The sequence below is a fragment of the Rattus norvegicus genome, chromosome 10 (genome assembly GCF_036323735.1).
Source record: "Rattus norvegicus strain BN/NHsdMcwi chromosome 10, GRCr8, whole genome shotgun sequence".
NCBI lineage: Eukaryota > Metazoa > Chordata > Mammalia > Rodentia > Muridae > Rattus > Rattus norvegicus.
Genome location: NC_086028.1, coordinates 58,349,860 through 58,376,745, shown reverse-complemented (window position 1 = coordinate 58,376,745; position 26,886 = coordinate 58,349,860). Strand labels below are relative to the sequence as shown.

The following is a 26,886-nucleotide window of genomic DNA, read 5'->3' as shown; positions in this document are numbered from 1 at the left end:
AGCAGGTAGTCTCTTGCCTCTAAGTCTGAATACCTGAGTTTGATCCTCAGGACCCACACCATAGAAGGAGAGAACCAACTCCCATAAGTTGTCCTCTGACCTCCATACATGTGCTGTGGCTAATAAATAAATAATTTAAAGTAGAAAAAAAGAAAGAAGACAACAGACACTATAAAACTTACTACTTAACAAACTAATGAGACACCCACATAACCTTTGCAGGTATGGGCCCCATACAAACAGTACACAAGATAAGATCAGGTAATTATCTTCCTTCTAACTGTTAAAGAAAAAAAGCAAAACCCCATTCTCTTAATAGAGTGATTTTTTTTCTCTCTCTCTTAATATTTACTTACTGTTTGCTGGGCATAGGTGGTACACACCTTTAATCCCAGCACTCAGGAAGCAGGTGGATCTTTGTGAGTTCAAGGTCAGCCTGATCTTCATAGTGAGTTCCAGGACAGCCAGGGTTACATAGTGAGACTCTGTCTAAAAATCTGAGACACTGAGTCACCAACCAGGCAGCATACACTAGCTTGTACAAGGCCCCTGACACACATACAGCAGAGGACTGCCTGATCTGGCCTCAGTGAGAGAAGACGCACCTAACCCTTGAGAGACTTGAGGCCCCAGGGAGTGGGGAGGCCTGGTGGGGTGGGTGGAACTCTTGGAGATGCGGGGGGGCCTAGGGGGACGACAATTGTCGGAGGGAAGACAAACCGAGAGGGGGATAATGACTGGAGTGTAAAAGATGATTAAAGATAATTTAAATGATGATGATGATGATGATGATGATGATGATGATGATGATGATGATAATCTCACTGTCTCCCTCTCCTCATACTATATCCTCTTTAATAAATTTTTGTGTTCGCTCTGGTCTGATAAATACTTTTACTCCTTCTCCCTTGACTTGCCACAGCTGTTCCATGCACAACCTGGCTGTCAATTTAGGTCCAATAAGCTGCAGTCCTCTGTACCTTCTGCTTCAAGCCTTGAGTCTCTGCCTTGGCTTCACCTGATGAGGGACTGCAACCTTCAAGATTAAGCAAACCCTTTCCTCCCCATGTCATGCTTTTGACATGAATGTTTTATCATACGCACGCGCGCGCACACACACACAGAGAGAGAGAGAGAGAGAGAGAGAGAGAGAAAGAGAGAGAGAGAGAGAGAGGCACAAGCAGACTGAACAGAGAACCACCTACCAACACCAGCCCAATCACTATCACCAAGTTCATACTTGCTATAAAGCATATTTGCAGACACATACATAGTTTATTCATGAATTACAAGACTAACAGCAGTAGGCGCATTTAGTACTGCACAGAGTGGGACAGGATTGTGATTACAACAAATGAAAGATCATTGAAAGTTTTCTGCCATGTCCTTTGGGTATGGCTCTGCATTTTTATTTAAACAGCAATGAAGCTACCATTTTTGTGAGGACTGATATTTTACGTCAAAGGGGAAAGTCACTTCTGAAGCAACCTGATTCTGATGGAATTGAGAATGGGATTGGTGCACCCCAGTGTAGCCCACCTTCTCTGGGTTTGCCAAATGACAAAAACCTCCAAAAGTTCTCAGGGCAAGTAAGATAATCAACAGAATGTAGAGGAGAAATGTTCCAGCATTTCATATCAAAGAAAGTAGTTAAAGGTTGTTTTCCTGAACTCAATTTGCTCATAATCTCAGCCATCAAAAATCGAATAAAACCAGGCTCTAACATGTGTCCAAGTAGAGATTTGCCATTCACTCTGTTTAATAAAGTCCATAAAGAGTTGAAAGCCAAATGTTTGGAGATCATGGTTGGATACACATCTCAATTCCCACACACCTCCCAGTTCCCACAGCAGGCCCGCCGAAGTCCTAGGAATGTGCCTAGGCAGGCACAGAGTGGACCCAGATAACGTCAACCCTGCTGGTTCCCTAAGCAGACCACCCAAAGACCCCGCATTGACCCCTGCATAGTGTCCATTATTTCTCCCCTGGGACCATGGAATCCTTGAAAACCTCAGCATCCTCTGGCTTAAGGGATCCCGTATAATGCTTCAGTTGAACTTCTTCCTGCTGGGTGGCATGTCTATCTCGAGTGCTTGCATCCCTCAGAAGGGGAACCAGGGCAAAGTTCTTCCAGTTTCTCCCTGAAACTGAGAGGCAGCACGTCATTACCACCCTGGATGCAACAAAACAAAACATGGTTTGCTTGCAGGCCTCACATCTTCATGTGAAGGGAGACCTGGGCACCCTTCCGTCAAAGAAGTTCCTCTTTACAGGAGAGACCATGACTGACAACCACAAGTGTATACAGTGCAGAGATCCATGGGTCATGGAGAGCCCAGTCCACTGAATACATCATCAACATAACACCTACCTACACCTTAAGCACAGACCTTAAAAGAGTGGTCTGTGGTGGTTTGAATAGGAATGGCCTTCACAGACTCATGTGTTTAAATGCTTGGTCCACATGGAGTGGCACTATTAGGAGGTCTGACCTTGTTGAAGGAACTGTGTCGTTGTAGAAGTGAGCTTTGAGGTTATGTATGCTCAAGCTACACCCACCTGTGCCATGCAGTCCCCGTCTGCTGCCTCTCAGGTCAAGATATAGAACTTAGCTATATCGTGGCTCCTCCAGGACCATGTCTGTATGCACACTGCCAGGCTTCCCACCATGATGATAATGGACTGAACCTCTGAAACTGTAAGCCAGCCCTAAATTAAATGTTTTCCTTTCTAAGAGTTGTCATGGCCATGCTGTCTCTTCGTAGCAATAAAACCCTAACTAAGACAGAAGTAAAGATTGTAAGAGCCAGTGGACCGGGAACTCTGCTGAGACTGTCTCCTAGAAATGGCTGCCTAAATAAGACCCAAACAATAACAATAGACGGGCTAATACAGAGCAGGAAACCTCCCAGAGTCTCACCACTGGACAAAGAACTACAGGCACCTATGGACTGCTGAGAGGGAGAGTTAGCCTCTCCCAGTGACAAGAGTCCTAACTGGTTGTCCAATACAAAGTAGTTAGCTTTGAAATCATAAGCAGACTCAGCAAGTTATATTTGTGTATATATGGATATGTATGTGTTTGTATATATGTATATATATATATGTATGTATGTGTATGTGTATGAATGTAAAAAAGAGGTTGGAGGAAGGGACATGGGTAGGAGTTGGGAAGAGAAAAATAAAGTTACAATATTTTCATTTAAAAACATATTTTTAAAAAATCCTAGCCAGCTATAGTGGCACACACCTTTAATCCCAGCACTCAAGACAGATGGATCTCTGTGAGTTCAAGGCCAGCCTGGTCTACATAGTGAGTTCCAGGAAAGCCAGGGCTACATAGAGAAACCCTGTCTGGAATAAAAAAACAAAAATAATCTCCAAGCTCTTAGATCCATGAAATTTCCTCTTCTTGGACAGTCGAGCTCATCCACCCAGGTAATAGCTTACACTTTCTTCCTCCCCCAGGCCCTAGTAAACCTGATACCTCATGAGTCTATCACACACCTGCTTCAGGCCTCATTGCCTCTCTGCCCAAATGGGAGGGTGAAGAGATTTCTTTAACACAACTCCACCCTGGGCAGTCCTACAGTGATGAACACCAGCTGAAGACCATAAGACTTAGGGTCAAGGCCCCACCATGGCACAGAAGAAAATGCCAAGGGAGACATGGCGACACTGGACTTCAAATAAGAACTTTGGCGTGGCCTAAAGTCCCACGGAGCTCTTAAGGAAGACTCAGTTACCAATGCCCATTGAAATCCTGACTAACTGGCTTAGAAGTACAGACACCCAGTTTGGGAAGTGTCGACCTAGCCAGTTCCAGGGTCTCCAGAGGTAACCGAGGTTCCCACCACCATTCAACATATTCTAGTACCAAGTGTTAGGCCAGATGGTTTGGGACAAAGGCACAATATCCTGGACCAAGAGTCCCCATCCTTTTCTGATCAGGAGCCCTGCTGGATAAAGCCAGCTCCTACTTCAGGATTCCCAAAGTAACCACTGGATCTAAAACCCACCTACAGGGCCCTAAACTCACAAAATAAGGCTATGATAAAACCTTATCTGTATTCCACCATCACATTGGAACCTCCTCCCACTCCCTGTTAAGAAGCCCCTACGTCAGCCCAGCCTTGTGTTTCACTGACCCCACTTCCTGTGAGGTCAGTGAACCTTCCTGAGAGCTGTCCCAGTAAACCTGCCATTTTACTAAAACTGCAGGTCAATTTGATTTGTTATACAGGTGGAGAAGCCATTCATCAAGGCTCCCCGAACACTCCCAAGTTCCTCCAGTTCCCACCTTCCTTCCCTGGCCTTTCTCTCCTGAACCTCCCACATCTTCCTACCACATGCAGCTTGGTGAGAAGGGGTCCCCGTTATCTAAATTAAATGGCTATCACCACTGGAGTTTCTACTGTTTCAAAAGAGAGAAAGCAAGTAGTGAAAGTGTGAAGTCTAATGTAACACTCCACAGCCTCTGTTCCAAATGGCTACTCTAACTGGATAGCATCTCACTGACAGGTACAGGGTAGAGAGCCATAAGGTCCTTGTGCTCACAGATAAGCTCTAGGTAAATCAGAAATGTAAATACTCAGGGTTGTCTCCTCAGCAGAGGACACAAATATCTGTTTTCTACCCAGAAGGCTGGGGTGGGTATTGTTAACGGCCTGGTGACCTGTGCTATCTGTAGGGTCAGGTCACACCCAAATTCCCCAGACTATGTTTATCCCAGATTCTTTCTCTATAAACCTTTGTCTTGAGCATTGTCTCTCAGTCAACAGAACCCATCCCTAAGGGAGACGTCACATGTAGCTTGGTGATCTCTATGATGACCTAGACCACAGCAGACCTTTCCCTATGCATTTAAGCTATAAAACCCATTCGTTTGGAAGAGGCCACATGTTAGTCACACCACGAACTTTACTGTGATAACTGTCACCAGGAAACTCTCCCCCAACCCCCAATGCTGCTGTACTTAATCCCAGCATCTTTTTTATTCCGGAGCTGAGGACCAAACCCAGGGCCTTGTGCTTGCTAGGCAAGTGCTCTACCACTGAGCTAAATCCCCAACCCTTGTTGCTGTACTTAAATATATCTAAAATAAACTGCCCAGTGTCAGACTCTAGAAGTTTGAACCAACAAAAGCTAACTAAGTAAATAGAAAGATCATGGTAAGCCACTCAGATCACGCACAAAGCAGGCTTTGAGTAGATCTGACAGTGTTAGCAAACCTAGCCAATTGAGGGAATAGTGAGCAAGGGTGATAACGTGACCAGGGAGTCCTTCCAATTACATTCCTAGGAAAGTCACAGAACTGCTGTGGACCTGTGTGAAATTAATAAAGCCCCAGAGCAGGGATCTGATACCCAAAGGTGAGCCTACGTTTTCTGTGCTCACATGGAATCACATGCTAAACAAGTGCTCAGCCACCACTGAGCTACATCCCCAGCCCCCGAGTGAGCCTTTGATGAGATAGATCTCCATATCCAACTGTAATGGATGATCCTGCTCATGACAGTCATAAGCTGAGCAGAATTCCATTCAGCAGATGTGTTTAGGCCTGAGGTGACAGCCGTGAGCTACTATAAACCCTAAGAGACATGGCATTGACAAGAGGAACCCTATGAACACCCCATCTCTCTGCTTAGAGACAGCCTTACCAAGTACAGGACAGTAAGCAGCCATCCTATAGAGTGTGGAGTTTCCCCTAAGCTAAAGAGAAAGCAGCTATCCTAGCAGCTGACACAGCTAGAGTCAGTAGAAAAGAGCACAGGAGAACGTTGGGGAAGTGGTCGTTTTGGGGGTAAGGTGGTTACCCACAAGTCCTTGGCTGAGAATTAGACGTTCCTTGCCGATGGTGAGAGGTTAACAGAGATGCCTGCAGTGGGGTTGGAAGTGGGGTGGACACACTTAAGCTTGAGTGCAAGAAGGGAGCATAGATGGAGTGCAGAGACACCCTTACACATGTACACACTTAAGGCGATTCCCCAATAACCGAAGTATCTTTGAGGGAAGGTAACCAAATCCAGGTTCCACACTAGCTTATCCACAGAGTGAAAATACTGGACCTAAAACCAGGGCAACGTGGTCCTCTACCACAAAAAAAGAGCAGTTAAGAGAAATGGATGCCAAGACCACCCAGATGTTGGGATTAGCTAGGGACCGCTGACTCGTGCTTGCCAAGCTGAGAGCGCTACCTCTGAGCCAGTCCACCCCTTAGCTGACAGAAAGTATTAAGTGACTTATTAATATGTTCAAAAAAGAAGCAGAGGAACCGTGCTGCTAATGAAGGAATGGCTAGAGGACCTCTCAGCAAAGAAACGGAAACTTCAACAGAAAGACATGGAAACTCTAAAACTAAAAGGCTTAAAGTTTGAAGTTCAAAATTCTCTGGATGGAATTAACAGATCACATTTGAGAAACAAAAACATTAAGGGCAAAATGAACAAACCCTCCAAGATTTCTGCGACAATACTGCATAGTCTAACACCCAGCTTCTCAAACTGTGGACTATGACCCCATATGGAGTCGCATGACTGAATGTGGGAGGGTCTTGAAAATATTGGCTATATTAAAAGGTTTATGAGCATGCAACAACCAAAAGTTCATTTGAAATAAAATGGGTAATGAATTCAGGGAGACTCTGGTAGTGTTCCTTGTACAGACAGATGTGTTTGAGGAGATGCACCTGCCACTAAGCATGGGCTGAGATCTGATGTGAGGAAAGTCAAGATGGAGTTGGGACCCCTCCATCCCAGTGTCGGGCCCCTCCCTGCCATGGGCGAATCCAGCACACCTCACCTCGGCCTGACCTCAGGGAGAAGCTCAGGGTGCGCTTGACGCCCTCACAGTTGCCTGGGTCCTCGTTGATGATACCCACATTGGTGTTCCAGGTAGTCCAGTTTACCTCGTCCACCCTGTGGGGGAGGGGACAGAGTCTGGGAGGCCAGCAGTCTACGGCTGAACAGCCCTCATATTAGGTTGGAGACATAGCAGGCAGAGGGACAGCCAGGGCTTATTTTATGGACACCCCTCATTTCCCGCCACACCGCAAGGCCCAAGAATTTTAAACACTGGATTCCTGAGCTTGGCTCTGTTCACCAGGTAGCCATTTTTGGACACCTCAAGTTTTTCAGTGCTTAATGTTGGAAGTTTTACCTCCTCAGATCTGAGATAGGTGTCCTGTGCCCATAGCTGGATCCTATGGTGGCCCCTGGACCTGTTGCTGGTCTTCAGAGTCCCCCATTTCTATGACTAGCCCCAGGGAGCCCTGAGCCTAATCTCTACACCTTCATCGGGCCCCAGAAGGGTCCCCCATGTACAGGACTGAGACCAGTTCTCAGCTCTGACTCCTGCTTTGGCCTTACCTGAAACACCACCGGTAGTCATCCTTGCCGTCAGGAGTGAACCCCACCTGCAGCAGCTTGCCAGAGCGGAAGGCCTTCCTCATGCACTTCAGGAAGCTCTTCTCTGTATCCAGGATGGTGATGGCTCTCTGGTGGAAAAGGAAACAGGCCACCAGCATGGATCACCCGCTCCAGAATCTCAGTCCCAGGAGCAGCCTACTACAGGTCTGTTTCTAATGCCCGGCAGGCACATGATCCATGAAGGCGACCAACCAAGCCTTCCTGTGCTTGGCCAGCTGCCGGCTAATTCCAGGAAGGCAGCCCTAGGAGTTGATGGAGCTCACAAAGGGACCATGTGGGGTGCTATGCAAGATCAGAGTCCAGTTTGCTGGGTCTAAACCCTGACTCTGCTACCTGCCAGCTGTGTGGCTTGAAACACAGAGAGATGACATCTCTAGACCTCAGTGGTTTGTCTAAAGATGAGATGCTGGCAGAATTCCCTTCAGAGGATTGGGAAAGGTGAAGTGAAGTCAGGTAAGACAGACACTTAGAGCAGGGCCCGCCATCCAGTCAATGTTTGTGGGTAAGAGCAATGCTTTGATGGTGGGGGATCTGAAGACAAAGATGATCCATGTGACTTAGAAAGAGAATACTTAGGGCCCACCCCATGGGAGCAGTACCCATGTGGTTGTTGTCCAGTGCTCACCTAAACCATGGATAACCCATGGGGCTAAGCCGACATCTACTGCCCTCTGGGATTGCTCAGCCCTGGGCCAAATACAGCATCTATCAGTTACAGTATCTAGCTAGGCTCACCCGACTGCTTGTAGATGAGGGACAACAGGGATGTCCATGGGAAGGGAGTCTAGCAAGGGAGCTGATGATGTTGATCCCTGGGTCCCGTTGTGCTCCCTGCCCCCTCCTCAATCCCACAAGGGCTCATTCAACCCTCTGTGTAACAGCAGAAGGAACAGGGAGCAGCCTCCAGGCTGCACTCCCCCGCCACACACACACACACACACACACACACACACACACACACACACTCTGATGCCCACCTGCAGCTTCCAGATGTTCTTGCTCTCTTGTGCAATCTTGTTGACGGTCTCACCCATGAGAGCAATGAGCATGTTGAGCAGAAGGATGTAGGTGAGAATCACATAGGCCAGTAACAGGATGATGAAGACAGCCTTGAAGTCGTAGTTCTCAGTGAACTCCAGGTCGCCCATGCCGATGGTGAACTTGAACAGCTCCAGACATGTGGAATACAGGCTGTTGTAAGAGTTACCTGGCTTGCAGGCAGACCCCCGGCACTTGTGTGGTGTGGACTCCATAGGCAGAGAGTTATTCTTCCCATCCTCAATCAGTGTCACCACAGCTACAGGTCACAAGAGCAAGGGGTGTGGCTGGATGAAAACCAAGACCCCAGACCTCCTGGTCCATACCTCTGCGACCCCAGCACCCCAAAGCAGGAAAGTCACTCAGCCATGTAGCACCTCCCCACCCCACCACAGCATGAAACCGTAGTAAAACTCTGCTTTGTTGAAAGAGCGCTGTCATGATCTGGCAGAGAAAGTGCTTGGAGAACTATGCAAAGCTGTGTAGACCACGCACACACTGAGGCCTTTGAACAGCACACAACCTGCTCAACCCGACGAGACAGGCCTGGCTCACTTTGCCAGCCACACCATGTCTTTTAGAGTCCACTCAACCCATGGATGTCGAGCAATTCAAAGCCGAGTGGCTCCTGATAACATTCTTCTCTGCAAGTGTAGTACCAAGCTTGAGAACTGCTAAGCAGCTGAGTCCTTTACTTACTATACACCACCACCCAAGAACTCACTGAGCCCATGCCCTTCCTGTACTGATACGCATAACTTCAAGTGCCACAGCCCGTACCTATCAGGTCCCTCTTCCAGTCATGGGCACTCATCCCTCTCAGGCAAGAGGGATAAAATAAACAGTAGCATGGGAGCAGAGACGGGCATGTCTCAGGAACCATCTAACTGCAGACGTCAGACAAGGGCTGAGGCAAAGGCATGTGGTCACAACAGGATGTGAATCAGTTAGAGGGGCCAAGGATCCAGTTGTTGGGGGCTCCCAAAGGCCAGATATCAGTTTCAAAGTAACAAATGGTAATAAGGATTATGACTCAAGTGACCGTGTGAATCTACACAGAGTAAAAGGAACCCCAGGGCCATCCTTGCATTGAATAAATTCAATTGTAGAGAGGGAGGAAAACTCTTCCTTATGATAAAATGCCAGGGACTAAAGATGCGAGGAATGGTGGGGTTGGGGAATTGCTTGAAGGCTGGCCCTGAAACTCAGTGGGCATTTGCCTGTATGTATTAGACCCTGGGTTCAGTCTCCAGCACAAGGAAAAAAAGAAAGGAAGAGAGGAGAAAGGGGGAAGAGGACTAGGGAAGAGAAGGAAAAAAAGAGACAAAGAAACAGAGACGGAAGAGAGAGACAGAGACAGATTTTAAAATGGTAAAATTGGGGAATCTCAGTAAGAAGAGAGAAGTCATTCTTACAACTCTTAAAACTTTCTTGTGAGTCTGAAATAGTGTAAAAATGATTTGGGTAAAAGCTGAGCAAAAAGCATAGCTATACAGAAAGCCACTAGCACAGTGTCTCTAAAATGACCGAGCACATCTCATACATTACACGTTCAAGTTCTCAGGCTCATGTCGATGTGCCGTTTACCTATTCTGTCACCGGCAAACATGCTCCTGTCTTTCCTACCTGGATCCTCCTCCCCTGGCTCTGCAGAACCCTAAGGAAGTCAAACAAGCAACAGACCTGCCTCCCCGCCAGCCTGGACTCAGCCTGTTACCTGTGGAAAATCCAAACAAGAACACGAGGTAGACGAACATAAACCGGCACAGGTCTCTGAGGATCATCTGCAGGAAAGAACAGGCTCATGAAAGACAAGCCCAGCCCTGGGAGGAATACAGGAATGACCCGGGCGGTATCAGCCTGGAGTGGCCAAAGAACATGGGGCAGGAACCTTCCAGAGCTGGATTCTACAGTTTTCAGTTCAGACATCATGAAGGAATCACTCACACCTCTCCCGTGGCTTTTGTTCACATTGGGAGACGGCAGTTCGGGATGCAGAGACAGGAAGTTTGAAGAAAACCTCCATGTCAGGGTCAGTGCCAGGTTGCTTGATTCTTGGGGAATAAATAAGCTAGTCGCTAAGCCAATGGCTCCCCGGAAGATACAGAGAGGCGAGCAGAGTGCATAGGACAGTATCTCACATCAACTGGGCAAACAGGGCTCTGTGGAAAACACACTTGGGAACCCACCTTCTCAATCATGACAGCATAGATGCCCATCTGCTGGAATCCTCGGGTATAGTAGAGCATGTTGGTCCAGCCCATGGCCAGGGAGAACACCATGGAAGCCACATACTCCTTGCGTTGGCTGAAGTACAGTACCACAGACACCAGCATGAACAGCGACTGTACAAAGCTAGGGGCAGAGGCAAAGGAGACCAGCTTAGGGGAAACCAAGAACAAAAGGGCCTGGAGCTGCAAGAATTGAAAGAGTGAGAACGTAGCCATTTGCAGCTGAGACTGGGCTGCCTGCTTCCTTTTATCCCACACCTTCTCTGCAGGCACAAGGAGCAAAACATATGGCATGTTGGGATGCAAAGATCTTATTCTTAGAAGCACAATGTAAATATGGTTCCTTGGTTTATAATAGTCACACCCTGCACAATCCATCGTACGTCAAAAATATAAGTGGGAAATGTATTGAATACGCCAACCTATGAGATGAGTGCTTATGCACACGGCACTGTACAGAGTGAGCGTCTCCCCTCAGGGCTGCCCCGCTGAAAATACAACAGACTGTGCGGGGAAACGAGAACAGGCCAAGAGAGAGGAAGACGGGACAAAGGGGCAAGAGCTGTGAGAAGTCCAAGGCTGGCAGCAGAGAGAAGAATCTCACCAGGGTGAGAAGAAGAATCAGGCTGGGAAAAACCCAGTCAGAATGAAAGAACAGCAAATGGAATATGGTGGCATATATCTGTCACCCCAGCACTGCAGATGCAAAGGCAGGAAGCTTGCTGTGAGTTATAACAGGGACCAGATGGGCTACATAGTGAGACCCTGTCTCAAACAAACAAAAGGAAAGAAAACTCTAGAAAGAAATCCCTCAAGGGGGGTTGACCACACGTTGTAATTTAGGGGCTTGAATTTATGGGAAATTGCACCTGCTTCAGGATGTGTGGAAAGAATTAACATTGTGTACGATGTGTACTAAACAAGGGGAAATTGAGGGAGGTAGCCTCAGGGCAAACAAAACAAGTGTTAGGACTATTAGGAAGCTGTTCGACAGTTAGGGATTTTTACAAAGGCATAAATACAAATGCTGACTACTGACTAACAAAATATTATGTAATCACATTGGGATGATGGCAGACAGGGAGAAGGATGCTAAAGCCTTGTCCATGTCGGGAATAGGTGACAGAAGATAGAGGGTTTCAGAGAATGGGAAGGGTTTGGGGCAAAAAACTGGTTCGGCCTTAAACACTTTTGCACTCATGTGATTTATGTCAGTATGAATGAGTGGTTTTGATAAAATGAATGCTATATACCTTTGTTTTGATAGAATAAAACTATATGTTCTATAATAAAAGTGTAATTTCTTGTGTGTGTGAGTGTGTGTGAGTGTGTGTGTGTGTGTGTGTGTGTGTGTGTGTGTGTGTGTGCTAACATCACTACAATGTGGCTATACCTTTTGGAAATGGAATCTTGAGTCTACTGGCATAGCGCTATGTAGAAGAAAATTTCTTCTTTCAGGAAAATCAGTATTGTGACAGCCAGTTGCTGCAGACCCTGCAGCTTAGGCCTGCCCTTTGGGACTAAAATAAAGGTCTCTGAAGATCAGAGTGGGAACATGAGGTTTATAAATCGTAGGAACAAACTAGTCACGACAGCACTAGAACCCAACTCCTTAATCACACCCGACAAGAAAAGTCCCAGGATTGAGAGGAAAAGGGAAGGAAGTCTAAGTGAAGATCCAGGAGCCCTGGTTGAAGGCCTCTGTGCAGGGTGGATTCTGCAGGTTCTAGTCTATCTTATGAGCAGAGGCTCTCTGCTGCACATGTGCCTTTGCTCGTTGGTCTCCTCTAAAAGCAGCAGCTCTCACCCAGGAGCACACACTGCCCCGGCTGCTGCCCCCACCCACAACAGGGAGAGAGCTTTTGTCGGTATCTAGCTGTAGGCAGTTTTGATACTCAAGACAGGAAGATGGGGGCTGGCTGCTGACACCTAGCAGGGAGAGGCTATGGATGCTGCTAAATGCTCAGTGTACGGGACAGTCCCTTTCCCACCCACTGAAGTATCTAGTCCAAGGTGTCATGAAGCTGGGATAAAAAAAAAAAACTGCCTTACACACTGGAAATTCCTGATGGCAAAAAATATGTATACTTCACCTCTGTCTCCCAGTGTTGACCCAGTGAGTGGCAGGGACATGCACACTGTGGACAAAGTAATTCCAACTGTAAATCATGTGACCTGTGACAGTCTGTCGATCCCAGCACCTGACTTATCTGGCAGAGTAAACAAGGGTTGATATTGATTCGTCTGATTAATATTGTTAGAGTGCCTCCCACCATTGCTTCAACATGCTTACTGAGGCCCTACTATGTGCCTGCCCAAGCATAGGTGAGAGAATGAGGGAGAACTAACCTCAGGAGGTCAAACAGAGCATAAAGTACCACTTACAAAAGTATCTCACTGTAGCTGTCCACAAACAAACTCTTGAGGGATGGTCGCCTCTGCAGGAAATATTGAATCTGCAGATAAACAGACAAAGTGAGTTTCTTGGAAGTGTTAGATGTGACTGAATGGGAAGCTCCCAGAATTCTTTCATCATGCCATCATATTGGAACACTGGGATGGGTTCCAGCAAGGAGCATGAAGAATGGAGCAGCAGTAAATCAGGCTAACGGGGTGGGTGACACTATGTGACCCATGGAGAGCTTTAAAAACCTAGACTGCGATTACAAGTGTATCTAGAAGGCAATTGAGGAAAAAGGTCACCAAAATCATGTCAGCTGCTGTGATCCCAGGGCAGGGCTGAGAATTCCCTCTCTTCTAGTTTGCCCTCCCACCTCCACCATACTGTTCTATATTGAGCGCAACATCATAGCAAGAATCCCTTTACGCAGCCTCAACTGAACCAACTGGCCAGATCCACCTTTGGAGGCTGGGAAATCCTCTCCAAAATACCTACACGCATTGCCCCCAACTTAACCTCTGTTTGCTAAGAGGTGCCCACCTGCTGCTAGGGCTTTCTACTTTCTTAGATAATGTAAACCACAATTGTGAAAAGACAGTGTTTCCATGAAGACAGGGCATAAAAATAAGTGCGGTGTTGGATGAGACTGTCCCCAGAGGCTCGTGGGTTTGAGTACTTCATCCCCAAAATGGTGGGACTGTTTGGGAAGGACTGAGATGTGTGACTTGGCTGAAGGACTTGTGTCACTGAGGACAGGCTTTGAGGTTTCGAAAATTTCTCTTGCCACCATCCTCAGTGCGCTCTCCCTCTCTCTCTCTCTCTCTCTCTCTCTCTCTCTCTCTCTCTCTCTCTCTTTCTCTCTCTCCCTCCCTCCTTCTCTCTCTCTCCTCCCCCTCTCTCCTTCCCTCTCTCTCTCCCTCCCCCTGTCTCCCTCCCTCTCTCCTTCCCTCTCTCTCTCCCTCCCTCCCTCTCTCTCCCCCTCCCTCTTTCTCTCTCTCCCCCCCTCTCTCTATCTCTGACTCCTGTTTGTCATTCAAAATGTGAGTTCTCAACTTCTGCTCCAGCCCCCAGCTACCCCAACCTCCACTCCTCCATCACGATTCTAGCCCTCTGAAACCATAAGGCCAAATACACTAAGATAATAAGCACACACACACACACACACACACACACACACACACACACACACACACGGTGACGTTTGTAGGTTAAAATCACAATGATCAGGTTGGGGATTTAGCTCAGTGGTAGAGCGCTTGCCTAGCAAGCGCAAGGCCCTGGGTTCAGTTCCCAGCTCTGAAAAAAAGAAAAAAAATCACAATGATCTAACAGGTGTAGTACTGCACACTGGTCATCCTAGCACTAGAAAAGCTAAGGCAAGAAGATCAAGAACTCAAGCAGACTAGGTTACACAGGGAAACCTCATGTCAAAAACCCAGGGCTAGAGAGGTGGCTCAGTGGTTAAGAGCACTGACTTCCAGAGGTCCTGAGTTCAATTCCCAGCAACCACATGGTGGCTCACAACCATTTGTAATGAGATCCAATGCCCTCTTCTGGTGTGTCTAAAGATAGCTACGGTGTACTCATATAAATAAAATGTTTTTAAAAGATTAAAAAATACATAAATTTTTAAAAGACCATAATGATTTCAAATTCTCCATTCAGCTCTCTTTTCATGTCCCTGTGTTTTCACCCCTGCCCTAAATTATACTCAAAGAAAACCATAAACCATGTATTCCCTAAGCTCTAGTTTTTACAGAGGAGTTGATGTAAAATTCAGCAGTTGAGAACATTCAAAGAAAAGACCCTGGTTCCTGAGGAGAATCCACAGTCAGAAAAGTGCTTACTGTGTGAGCAGGAGGGCTAGCACTCATGAAACAAAAGCCGGACACAGCCGCATTTCACTGTTAGACTAGTGCTCAGTATGAGTGCTAGGTAGAGGGCCCCTGGAGCTTCCCAAGCAAGCAGTCAAAGAAAAGACCCTTCCCACAAGAACAGCCATGAGACTTAGCAGCGGAGATCCACTTGATCTCCATGTGCCCTTGAGAATATGCTGGGTGGTCCCCGAAACCCAGCCATGAACACACCTGCGGGTTTTCAGCTTTACCCACTCAGCTCTCAGCCCTTGTTCTCTCAGTGTTTGTCAGCAACAGTAGAAGCCCACAACTTGTGAAGGGATGCTTACCCCTCGGAAGAAGAAGTAGACTCCTCCTGACACAGACAAGATCTCTCCGGTGACTCGGAAATAGTCCCCAACGGTGTTTTTCAGCTTATAGGGGGGCTGTAAGGCATGGAGGAGATAACTCATTCATCCAGTCAACAAACACTCACCAGGTGCCACCAGGTACCAAGCCTCATAATTAAGACTTGGCTCCTGCCTAGGAGCCAAGCCTCCATTAAAAGAGAGAAACAGGCCTAGCAAGCTGACTCCACAGGAAGAATTGTGCTCTGCATAGGCCTGGGAACTCATTTTGGCCCCCAGAACCTATTGTAAAAGGACAGAGATAACTCCCAATAGTTTTTTTTTCCAATTTCCACGTGCGAGCACACACACAATTGTCATACACATATACAACAACAACACTAATTTTAAGGAGAGAAGCATAGAGACAATGAGTTATCATGGGACATCTGCAAGATGGTCCCTTTGTAAGACTTGCTTCCCCGAGTCTCTGGGTATGAAAGGATCCTTCCAGTGCTGTGCTATTCCCCCAAGCAATGTCCCTCCTGTCCAGGGCTCTGAGTGGATGAGAGTGGGTGACAGGGTAGGTGAAGGTACTCTTACAGACCTGCTGTGTTATAAATCCCATCCTTCCCACAGCCTATGGTGCCCAGCTGCTCCACCAGGAGGTAAGGTCAAAGCTCACCATGGATGGAGCAGAGGAGGGGGGAATCTGTCCTCCACACACCCATGTGTACAGTCCTAGTGTTTTAGCCACATTTTCTGGAAATGCATGTCACTGGGCCTCTGCAAGTGCTAGCATACTCACTTATCCTACTTATTAGCATATGTCTCCTCTCTCTAGCAAAATGTGTGTATCCTTTCTTTTTGTTACTTTGTTTCAATGCTGGAGGGCTGGGAGTCAAACCCAAGGTCTCGTGCATCCTATGCCAGCACTATGCCACTGAGCTATACCCATACCATTTTCTTTTCTTTTCAAATGAAGTCACTAAGTGCCTTTTATGCACAGACAGAACTCCAGTTTTTACGCCAAATTTACAGGTAAAGTGCTCTAAATATAGGATGGAAAATCCATGCCGTGGGTATTAAATGAGAAGGACTCAACTCAGAGACTTAACAGAGTCCACAGCTCAGAGAAGGATAGAGTCTCACCCTAAGCTGAGCTGAGAGATAGCACCCAGCCCAGCACAAAAGAAGTATTGAAGGGGACAGGCCTAAGAAACAAATTTGTAATGAATGAGCAGGTGAGCTAAACCGTGCAGGCCAGCAAGTGGAATGGGGGCTTCCACCACCCCATGATCTACAGGCACCCAGCCCAAGGGTGGCTGCCTCCCCAGTTCTGAGTCCCGATACTCAGGAACTTCAGTGCTCACATGTTCAACCTCCCAGAACCTTACTGACTTAAAAGACAAAGTCCAGAGTTGGATCAGCCTACAAGAGAGAAACTGAGGGAGGCCAAGGAAGCAAGGCTCTCCCGTCAGTCTCTCCACCTCTCAGTGAGCTAGGAAGGGTATTCCCAGGCAAGTCCTGGTCCTGGAGCCTACAGCATCTTAGGGAAATGCCTCACCCCACCCCAACCCCAACCCCAACCCCAACCCCTGAACAGGGCCCGCATTCCTGGCCGCACCAAGCCTTCCACAGGCCGATAGTAGGCAGCCGCGGTGAAGATGATCATATACAAGCAGTAGACGAAGAAGTTGAAGTAGAAGATGCGCTTGACAAATCTGTCCCACTTGTCCTGTAGGAGTCGGTTCAAGGGTTCCACGAGAAGCATGTCATGACGGTTCTACGGGAGTAGAGAGAAGCGAGGCTCACTGCTGCACTGGCAACTACCAGGATAGCCACACCAGTCTGTGGCGTTCCTCACACCCATGTAGCCCACACAGTTAAGGAAGAATATCCCCTCAGCATGCCAAGCAACCACGAGTCACCAGAGGTCTGAGGCATTGTGCAGCCAGGGCCTGGGGTTGGTCCCTGCTCTGCTGTGGTTCCTCGACTGACCAGGTTCATAGCTTCGGTGTCTCCATGAGTACACTGACTGGTGAGAAACTGGGCAGGCCCTAAATCAGTGGTTCTCAACCTGGGGGCGGAACAACCCTTTCACAGGGGTTGCCTAAACCCTCAGAAAACACAGATATTTACATTGTAATTCATAACAGTAGTGAAAATACAGCTATTTAGTAGCAATGAAAATAATTATGTTGGGGGATGGCTCACCACAACATGAGGCATTGAACTAATGGGTGGTAGCGCTAGGAAGGTTGAGAACCACTACCCTAAGGGCTCACTTAAGGACTTCAGTATTAACCAACCATCTAATCCCGTCATTTCTAACAATCGGCTCTCTTCACTCCCAGACAAGATGGCCCTGGGGAAGTTGAGGTTGCCTTTGCGCTCTTTATTTCTCCTGTGTGCAGCCCCAGGTCAGGCAGAGATGACAAGTACCTATACATGATATGTCGAGGGACCTAAAAGGCCTGTCCTAGAGCAGGGGGACAGTGCCAAATACTGTCATTTAAAGTAACTTTAGGCAAACGTCTCATATCCAAAGGCTTGAGGGCTCATGGGACCGAGGGTGTATAGCAGATGAGTCCAAGGTAGCTTGTCCTAGCCTCTCTACCGGGCTTAACCTCTAGCACAGAGACACTTTTGTGTGGCTCCTTATACACTTTGGGAGATGGGAACCTCCTCACTCCGTCAAGGGCCTCTAAGGAGATATTAACTACAGGGATGATCTATTACTTGGAGTAAAATGGTCACCTCTGCCTTCCATCAGTGTATCAGCTCAAGCCGAATGACCCACCAGAAAGCACTGGGGACATGAATTGTTGATGGCTGTCCCTGAGCTTTTTCTCCTCCAAGTTAAATTCCTCTGTGAGGAATGGTCTGTGAGGAGGCCATGCTCTAATCAGACCTCCTCTTTAAGAACTCAGAGGCCAGATTCAACATGGCAGCCTAGGTGGGGCTGACAGGGCAAAATAGGCCAGCCTCACCTTCCTTGGACTCTGGTCCTATAAATACAACTTCATCCAGTGAGGCACGATGGCAGCCCATGATGGACTTCAGCTCCCAAGTCTACTTCTGAAGTTTGCAGTATGACTTTAGGAAGAGAGGACGGGTGTGGTGGCTTATAGACTACTCAGTATGGCCGAGCCTTCACTCAGAGCCAGAAACACTGAGTAAAATGCCATCTTCGGGACACAAACGTAAACTCTAGATGAGTAGCTAAAATGAAGAACCTACCAATGAGCGGAATGAGAAGGCAGAGAGGCCACTGTGCAACTCTGAAGGTCAGAGCACGGCACCAGCCCAGAAGCCATAAGAGAGAAAAACAAGCACCACCAAGGAGCTTGACCCTATCAGAATGAAACCCTTTTCTAAGTAAAGGGTGCTGCGCATGAAATTAAAAGGCAAAAGACAGACAGGCAGAAGAAGTACACTTCAGCATGAGCAATAAAGACCGGTTCATTCAGAAACCAAGAGTGTCTATAAACAAGGAGAAGCCAGCACACAGTCCTGTAAACCTTTGGAGAGCCACCAAAGAAGTACAAAAGGCCAGCAAGTGCATAATGATGTTCCTCCTCACTGCAGGGTGTGGTGGCCCTGGCTTACAGCCCTGGCACTTTAGAGTGAGGAGGATCAGGAGTCCAAGGCTGGCCTGGGCTGCAGAGCAAGCCCCGTCTCCAAAAACAACAAGAAGAAATACATTGGGTGGGCAAACTTTTTGATATGGAGATTCCAGTTTAACTTATCTTTCAGGTGAAATCCTGAGGCTCGTGTCAATCAACAGCCTGCAGTGTGCTGTAACTGCAGATAGCCTGACTATCCTGTGGGTGAATGCTAGCCAACAGCTTTTAAGTGAGACAGACGCCTGCAAGCTAATATAAAGTTAACTGCAACACACGTCAGTAAGCAAAAACAACTGCTTGCCCTCCAGTGTGCTCGGCGTGATCCCGCTTACACAAATAAAAAGGTTCCATGAAGCTTTCTACGTGACATAGAGAGGAGAGCTGTCCTTATCTCTGTACTTCTGAGATGTTATCCTTTTTATGAGCTAATGGCTGCCGTTCATTTGCTAAGGGAAACACAAGAGAAAGGAGGTGCAATAGGTCTACAGGACACATGTAGTAGCTCGTGGCAGTAGGCTTTCAGGTGAGAAGTTAGGTGGTGCTGGAGCAAGGGCAGGGTCAGGCTGGGTACACGTTGTCCTGGCCCTGGCCACTCACAGGGGTCTCACTGCTGCTGTAAGCGATCACCTCCAGAACCGAGTTCTTTTCACAGGTGTCAATGCAGGACAGGTCATAAAGGGAGGAGTGCACTGGCCCATAGGCCCATTCGGTGAACTTCCTGGATAGGTGTCGGCACTCGGGTTCATGGATCTCCCTCTGGAGAATGTAGGCCAAGACCTGTGGCAGGAAGGAGGTCCCTATCAGGCCAGTCCAGGCCATGGATGGCCTCCCGGGCAGGCTCTGAACTCTTCTGACAAATGCACACAGCTCCATCACTCAGACAACCAGGCCAAGCCCCAGCCCCTTCCTCACTTGCCTCTGACCTCAGCTACACCCACATCGGGTGCATTCCTCCGGGGCCCCAAGATTTACCGTCCCTCTGTGAAGGACAATGAAGTTTTCTAGAAAACTTCAAGCCAGAAAGAAATAATCAAAATCTAAGGAATAAGCCAGTCATGATGGTTCATGCCTGTAATCCCAGCAGCATTCAGAAGGCTGGGACAGGAGGGTGTGGCAACTCTGAGACCAGGCTAGTAAATTACATGCCAGCCTGGGCTACAGAGTGAAACACACACACACACACGCACGCACACACGCACACACACACACGCACACACACACGCACGCATGCGCGCACACACACACACATACACACACATGCGCGCGCACACACACACACACACACACCTTGAGTTCCTGTGACAAAGTTGGAAATTAGAAACCGCCATGCTGGCTTTCATGGTTTCTGCCCACAGCTCCTCTGGCTCACATTAACAGCCACATTAGCTGGTAGAATTAGTCTTGTGCACACAGTGTTCTATGCAGCCACTCTGGCTGCCTGGTATCCACAGCCCCAGGCCAAAGCCCCAACCTACCCCGATCTTCCCACTGCTAGCAGCCAGAGCCAGTGGCGTGAGCCCCTTCCTGTTGGTGATCTCTTCCAGCTTCAGCGTGGGGTGGAGTTTGGCCCCCAGGATCAAGATCTCGTTGTACATGCTTGTCACGAACTTGGTGTTGTCAACTGTGTTATCTGCCACCTCCACCAGGGCATGAAGCACCGTGTTGCCCACTGAGTCCCGGGCGCTGATGTCTGCAGGCTGCCAGGAGTTCTGCAGCAGGAACTTCACAATGGCCAGCTGGTTGGTGCACGCAGCCAGGGACAGGGGCAGCTCACCTGCAGCCAACACAGGATCCCCAGTGGAGCCCCACAAATGAGGCTAGTCCCTGGATGATTGGGCCTCTAGCTCCCTCATGTCTACCACATGGCCTCCCTACCAAAGTAGAAGCCAGGCCTCCCTTTGGTTTTCTTGAAGAAGTCCCCGTTAGCCGCAGCCTGGACATCTGCTCCATTCTCCACCAAGAGGGTCACCAGCGTCATGTTCCGCCGTTCAATGGCAATGTGCAGTGCTGTCTGGCCTACAGAGAGAGGTGCACTGTTGGCCTTGAGATTACAGTCCTGTGGGGGCCTAAATAGATGTGCCCGGGGAAGAGCCCTGGGCAGGTAGCAACTGCTTCTGGAAGAAGCACCTAGAAAATGCCTGCACAAGCTCTCGCTGTAGGAGGCCAGGATCCACAAATTAGGCCAGGGAAGTCTTGAAGCAGCAACAAAACAACAGAATAGAAGGTACCAAGCTGCAAAGGAAGAGGCAGAGGGAGGAAGAAAGGGAGGGAGGGAGGGAGGGAGGGAGGGAGGGAAGGAGGGAGGGAGGGAGGGAAGGAGGGAGGGAGAGGAGGGAGGGAGGGAAGGAAGGAGGGAAGGAGGGAAGGAGGGAGGGAGGGAAGGAAGGAGGGAAGGAGGGAGAGAGGGAGGGAGGGAGGGAGGGAGGGAGGGAGGGAGGGAGCCAGAAGATGTGACAGTAAGGGATAGGACCACCAAGTCAGCAGGAGGGCAACACAGATCCCAGGGCCACAGAAGGAGACAGAGGGCAGATGACAAAGGGTGGGGATCAGAACCAGGAGAAAGCACAGTGACAGGATTGGGGCAGTCCCCCCAGGGTGTAGATGTTCTGTAGCTGTACCAGGCCACCCCCACCTCACCCTTGTAGTAGCTGTCTGTGTAGCTGGCATTGACAAACTGCTTCAGGCTGTCTGTCTTCCGGGCAACGTCCAGGAGCAGAGCGATGGTGTCATTCTGCCCATTGTGCAGATTGAGCATGGCTTTTAGCAGACAGGTCTTTCCTGTCTCTGGGTCTGAAAGGCAGAGAGAGGGTCAAAAGCAGGTCAGGATTGGAAAAGGCCCCTGGGAAGCCAGTCCTCACAGGGCCACCTTTGAACTCGCTGTCAGTCAGGCGCTTCTTGCTCCTCTGCAGGAAGGGCAGCAGGCTCTCCAGCTCCTGGCAGTTACTCTGAGCCACAGCATCGAAGATGCTCCTGCGATCATAGAGCCTCGGGGGCTTCTCACCAGCGGAGACGGAGTCCTGGGATGACGGCCTGAGAAACAAGTCATACCCCCATCTCAGGCCCGGCAAGGAGTGTGACTAAGCCCCAAGGCAAACCAGTCAGTTCAGGAAACACATTTAACTGTAATGAGGGCCCTGGGATACTTGTGTCCCCGACCTGCCCCTGGCATAGACGACTTGGAGACAGCTTTTGCTACTACTGTCACCTTGTCTTCCACCCAGCCCACCTGCCTTCCTGCTGGGGCTCAGGAGACAGGAGCCTAGAGGGGCTGAGATGGTTAGCTTGGCCCTTAGGAATGAAGAGGCATCTTCATACTTCCCAGAAGCCATCCTGAGCCTTGCCCTGCCTCAGAAGAGACTCCTCACCTGTGCTGTTTGTCTTCTTGGCCCACAGGATCCTAACCTTAATGTGAAGCTGAAGTATTTGGGGCTGGTGAGCATTTGGGGGCCTGGGTAGTTAGCATATGCTGGCAGCTGGGAACAGCATGTACACTCCAGCAACTGTGACCGTGTGTCCAGCGAGGTCACAAGAGTGTGGGCCAGACCACCTCCGAAGGCTCCCCAACTCCCCAGCTCTGTGACATTTAATGGAGGAACAAGAACCCTTTGTGGTGCTACCCAACGGCTGGGACTACCACTTGGGTTTGGGAGGGAAGGGCCTCCAGACTTACCTGACACTGGCAGGTCCATCCCCAGGCCTCTGGATAGTTAGAACAGAGCTGACAGTGATGATAGGGCAGGAAGCCAGCCCGCCTTCCTCATAAGGGCAGTCCAGGGGAGAGGCCTCCTCCGAGTCACCCTTCCCAAAAAGCCGGGTACGACTCCTGGTAGTGAAGATGTGGGGCTTGACTGGAGGTGGCTTGCAGTTAGGGTCTCTGTCTGGAGGGTCCAGGCAGGAGTTCTCTTGGGGTGGGGACTCAGACTCCTCTGAGTCTAAGCTAGCCCGTTGCTCCATCCTTTCCAGATCCTCTGTGGCCCAATTTGCAACCTGTGGGTAGCCACAAAGATGAGGTCCATCTTGGGGACCACAAATTCTCATCCCCTCCCCCCATTCCTTGCCAACCCTCCCCCCCACTCCCACCCAATGAAGCAGGAGACCTAAAAGGTACAATTAGTAGTGCCCTGCAGAACTAAAGTTTTCAGGGCTGGGCCTCCCACTTCAGCAGCCCTGGGGAAACAGAACCACTGTGATTAGCAAGCCCTGTGGCCACAATGACCGAGCTCCCCACACCTCAGAGCGAGCAAGGTCTGGGGTGCTCAGCTGCCTGGGCTGCTCTCCCTGCAACCCCATATCAGAGTGCAGAAGCATTGCAGAGGAATTCAGGATCGAGACTGATGAGGACGACCAAGCCCCAAAGAGCCAGGCGGTCTGTGTTCACCGAGGAGGAGGAGGATGACCCCCTCTGTGCTGCAGAACCACACTTAGTCCCCAACTTTGCCCTTCCACAGAGCTTCAGCAACAGCAACTGCTGTGTCAGGAGGGGATTGGTGAGCATGCACACACGTGTGCAGCAGTTAGCGTGCCTTGGGTCACTTTTGTGAAATTAGTGTGTTTCAAGCATCCCAGTCTACACTTTGCCACATCATTTGCTGTGGGGCTGGCAGGTGTTCTAGACTCGAACCTCTGTAGAGGTAAACTGGCTGTTCAGGTGAGTCCACTCCACTCCCATGTTCTCCCTCCACCCGCTGGCCATCCTGCTTCCTGGTACCCAGGTCTCTCCTGAATCAAAGGCTTTTACTCCCAACCTGCCTCCACCTGGACTGCATTCTCCTCTTCCCTTCCAAAATCTTCCCACTTCTCAAATGCCACCTCCCCTCAGGATCCAACATGACTATTCCTACCTCAGCCAAGCCCTGTCACCCCTGAACCTTCGGAGTGACCTTTCCATCTTGATAACCCTTTCAGCACAGTCCGCCTTGTCGGCCAACTGTCTCTGTCTACCTGCTTGCTTCCTTCCATGCCCCGTGGCCTCTTGCCCAGCAGAGACTTTGCCTAAAGAAAGCCATGATGTGTCCCTTCCCACCAAGCCTCAAAGAATATCACAGAAGAAGGGCCAGAGGTCCATGCGGACCACTGTGAAACAATGCCTTCTGGACAGGACAGGATGGCTGCATTGGGGACTCACAGCAGCCGTAGTTTCCTGTACAAGATCAGTCGAATCCACACTTTGGTGGATTGGGGAGGGCTAGGAGTTATTGGTAGTAGTTGGCTGCTGAGAGGGAAAAAGTCAGTTTTCTTCAGAAGTGTGGCCCCTGGCAGGTTGTCTGTACGCCAATGGATGTTCCTGTACCCATGCACATTATGTCTATACTCGTTTCATTCAAGAGGAGGGGGAGTGGGGAGGAGGAGCATGGAGGGGAAGGAGGAAAGGGAGGAGGGGGGAAGGCATGAAGTTGAGAGGGTGACATGGGGTAGCTTGAGGCTAAGAAGGTTAAGAGGGTGCATAGGATCAAACATATTGTATTCATGTGTAACATTCTCAAAGAAGACATTTTAAAACATACTTTTAGTAAAGGAAAGGTAGTACTGGACTCTGTGAGAGAAATAAAAGTCATCAGACATAGGCTCTCTTCCTCCTCAGCTCACAGTTGGTTAGGGAAATGAACATTCCAGCTGTGTCTGCACTCTGGAAAGCAGCCACTGACAGAAGTGGGAGAGGTCTCTTGAGTCCTGAGTTTTCAAGGGAAAGTTCAAACCCCAAGTACAAGGCCAGGCCAGGCCCATGATTCTGCTGTAGACTAATGCTCACAGCCACAAAAAAAAAAAAAAAAATGGCCAAGGCCTGACCAGTCCCAGCCTGTGACGGTCAGAGCATAGCTGCTTCCCCTGCTGGTCTGCTGTCAGGAGCACCTGAAGCTGTCTGATCCTGAGTCACTGCAGCAGAAAGCACTCCCAGGCACAGAAGCCCCCTTCTGACCTCTCCTCATTTGCTTGGCCCATCCCTCAGCTCCATCTACACTGTGCTGCAGATCAGACAGGAGATAACAACAACAGGACCAGAAGCTGTGGGCCTTGAAGGCCAGGAAACAGAATGGGAGCATAATTAGACAGACAACAGGAAGCCATGAGGAGCCTCGGAAGCAAGGAGACAGTGCTGGTGTAGGCTTTCAGGAGACAGCTTCCTGCCCAGGACCGTTCACAGTCTGAGGACACTGTGGTAATTATAAAAGCTCAGCAGGGATGGGGGTATGGTTCTGTGGTAAAATGAAGCCCTGGCTTCCATTCCAAGCACAATAAAAATCAATTAAAATAAATAAATGATAGGCACGGGAGTCAAATGAGAATAAGATTGGCCAGCATGTTTGAGCACATGCTACATATAACACAAACATCCACCAAAACTCACTTAATTCTCACATCTCTAAGAGGTAACTCCTTCACTGGTGTATTAGCCGAAGCCCAGAGAGGTTGTGTTATTTCCCAGACGGCACACAGTGGTCAGGAGGAAACCGGGATTTGATTGAGAGCATCTCTAGCACTCTGCCATCTCTCTGGAATGCCCAGGGCTACTACTGCTCACATGCTGAACATGGCCCCGAACTCCACAGTGAGGCCTGGGGCTGATCAGACCAGGCACTCCTGCTCCTGGAACCAGACATACACTCCAAATCTAAAGAACCCTCCTGATGAAGCAAGCAAGCGTCTTAAGATGCCCCAAACCCCAAGCAAAGCACAGAAAATGTATACATCCCATGCCTCTCTCTCTCTCCAGTGTCCATGATCGCCCTGTGGATACGCTGGCTGCAAACCCAAGAATAAAGGAATCCTAATGGTTGGGTCTTTGCCTCGTCCTTGAGCTGATCCCAATCCAACCAAACAGGAACCAGGATGCAGCCCACATCATTCCAGCTCCCCATTGACAACCAAGCTTCTCCCAGTTTAAGGGTGAGACGGTTACTATGGCAGCACACAGGGCTAGGGGTGCACATTTGCAATGAAAGGAAAGGAACAGGGGCAAGACAGGCTGGCATAGCTAGGCCTGAAGTGTGCCATGAACACGAGCCCTATATGATGCCCCTGTCACAGAAGTTAAGTGTTACAGTGATCTGGGGAATTCGGCCCCGTTTTAGGCAAACACCTATTGGTTTTCTGATGGAGGTGGAAGCTCTGGTTTATGCCAGGGCCATGTCCCCATATACACTCAAGAGCTGTCTTGAAAATCCTGCCTACAGAGACCCACATCAACCCCGGGTCTGCCGTTCCTTGTCAGTGGGTGGTATTCAATCTGGCTTTGCAGGGGAAGCTATCCCTCCTTTCTCTCCAGGCCATGGGGACATTCTGAGGGTGCTTCTCCCATCTGCCTCAGGGCCCAAAGCTTCCCTCCCATTAGGACCTTCAGAGCATCTCCCTCTGGCTGCCTATGATTTTTGAGAAACTGGGGAAACATAGTCAGCCACATCACATCCATTTCTGCCGGACCCAAGCACCAACTTAAGAAAGACAGAGAACTGAGCGGGGTTTCCTACAGAGAAATGAAGGATAAAGGGAACTGCTAAGAACACGGAAGACCCAGAACAAGAACCCAGGCTGCCCCGCCCAGCCTTGCACCTCTGCTTGGAGAAGCCAGTGCACAGGCCTCCAGAGATGCTCAACCTCTGGGCTCTGCAGCAGCTGCAGTCTCTCGCTCCTGCTGCAGAAGTCAACATAAGCCAACTGACCACCACCTCTCTCAGGGACCCACTGCCTACAGACAGCCAAGTTAAGTGTGCAGTAATGGTGCTTCAGCCTCCCAGAAATCCCCGAGGCAGCCGCTGTACCTCCCAGTTTTCAGATGGGGTAATCGAGGCCCTCAGAGCCCAGCAGAAGCACACACAGCTGGACAATGGGGAGCCATCAGGCCATGAGAAGGACTTACCAGCTAGGTGCAGGCACACCCCAAATGGAGCAAGTGCCTTGGAGCTGTTCTTTGTGGGAGAGCCAGGCTGCTGTGTGGTAAGAGTGGCCGGCCTCCCTGCCTCTGTGAGGGTCCTCGCCCCTC

At 49.3% G+C, this 26,886-nt stretch overlaps 1 protein-coding gene across 1 annotated transcript; it reads right to left on the bottom strand.

Moving 5' to 3' along the window:
• Window positions 1–1,724: 1,724 nt before the first annotated feature.
• Window positions 1,725–26,810, bottom strand: Trpv1 (transient receptor potential cation channel, subfamily V, member 1). The gene is given in 16 exon segments (NM_031982.1): window positions 1,725–2,147; window positions 6,802–6,917; window positions 7,368–7,495; window positions 8,405–8,724; window positions 10,183–10,249; window positions 10,655–10,820; window positions 13,082–13,152; window positions 15,283–15,378; window positions 16,907–17,065; window positions 19,506–19,685; window positions 20,384–20,682; window positions 20,784–20,924; window positions 21,546–21,698; window positions 21,775–21,938; window positions 22,579–22,895; window positions 26,764–26,810. Coding segments are annotated over 15 exon segments (2,517 nt in total). The 5' UTR covers window positions 22,863–22,895; window positions 26,764–26,810; the 3' UTR covers window positions 1,725–1,974.
• Between the last annotated feature and the right edge of the window lie 76 nt (window positions 26,811–26,886).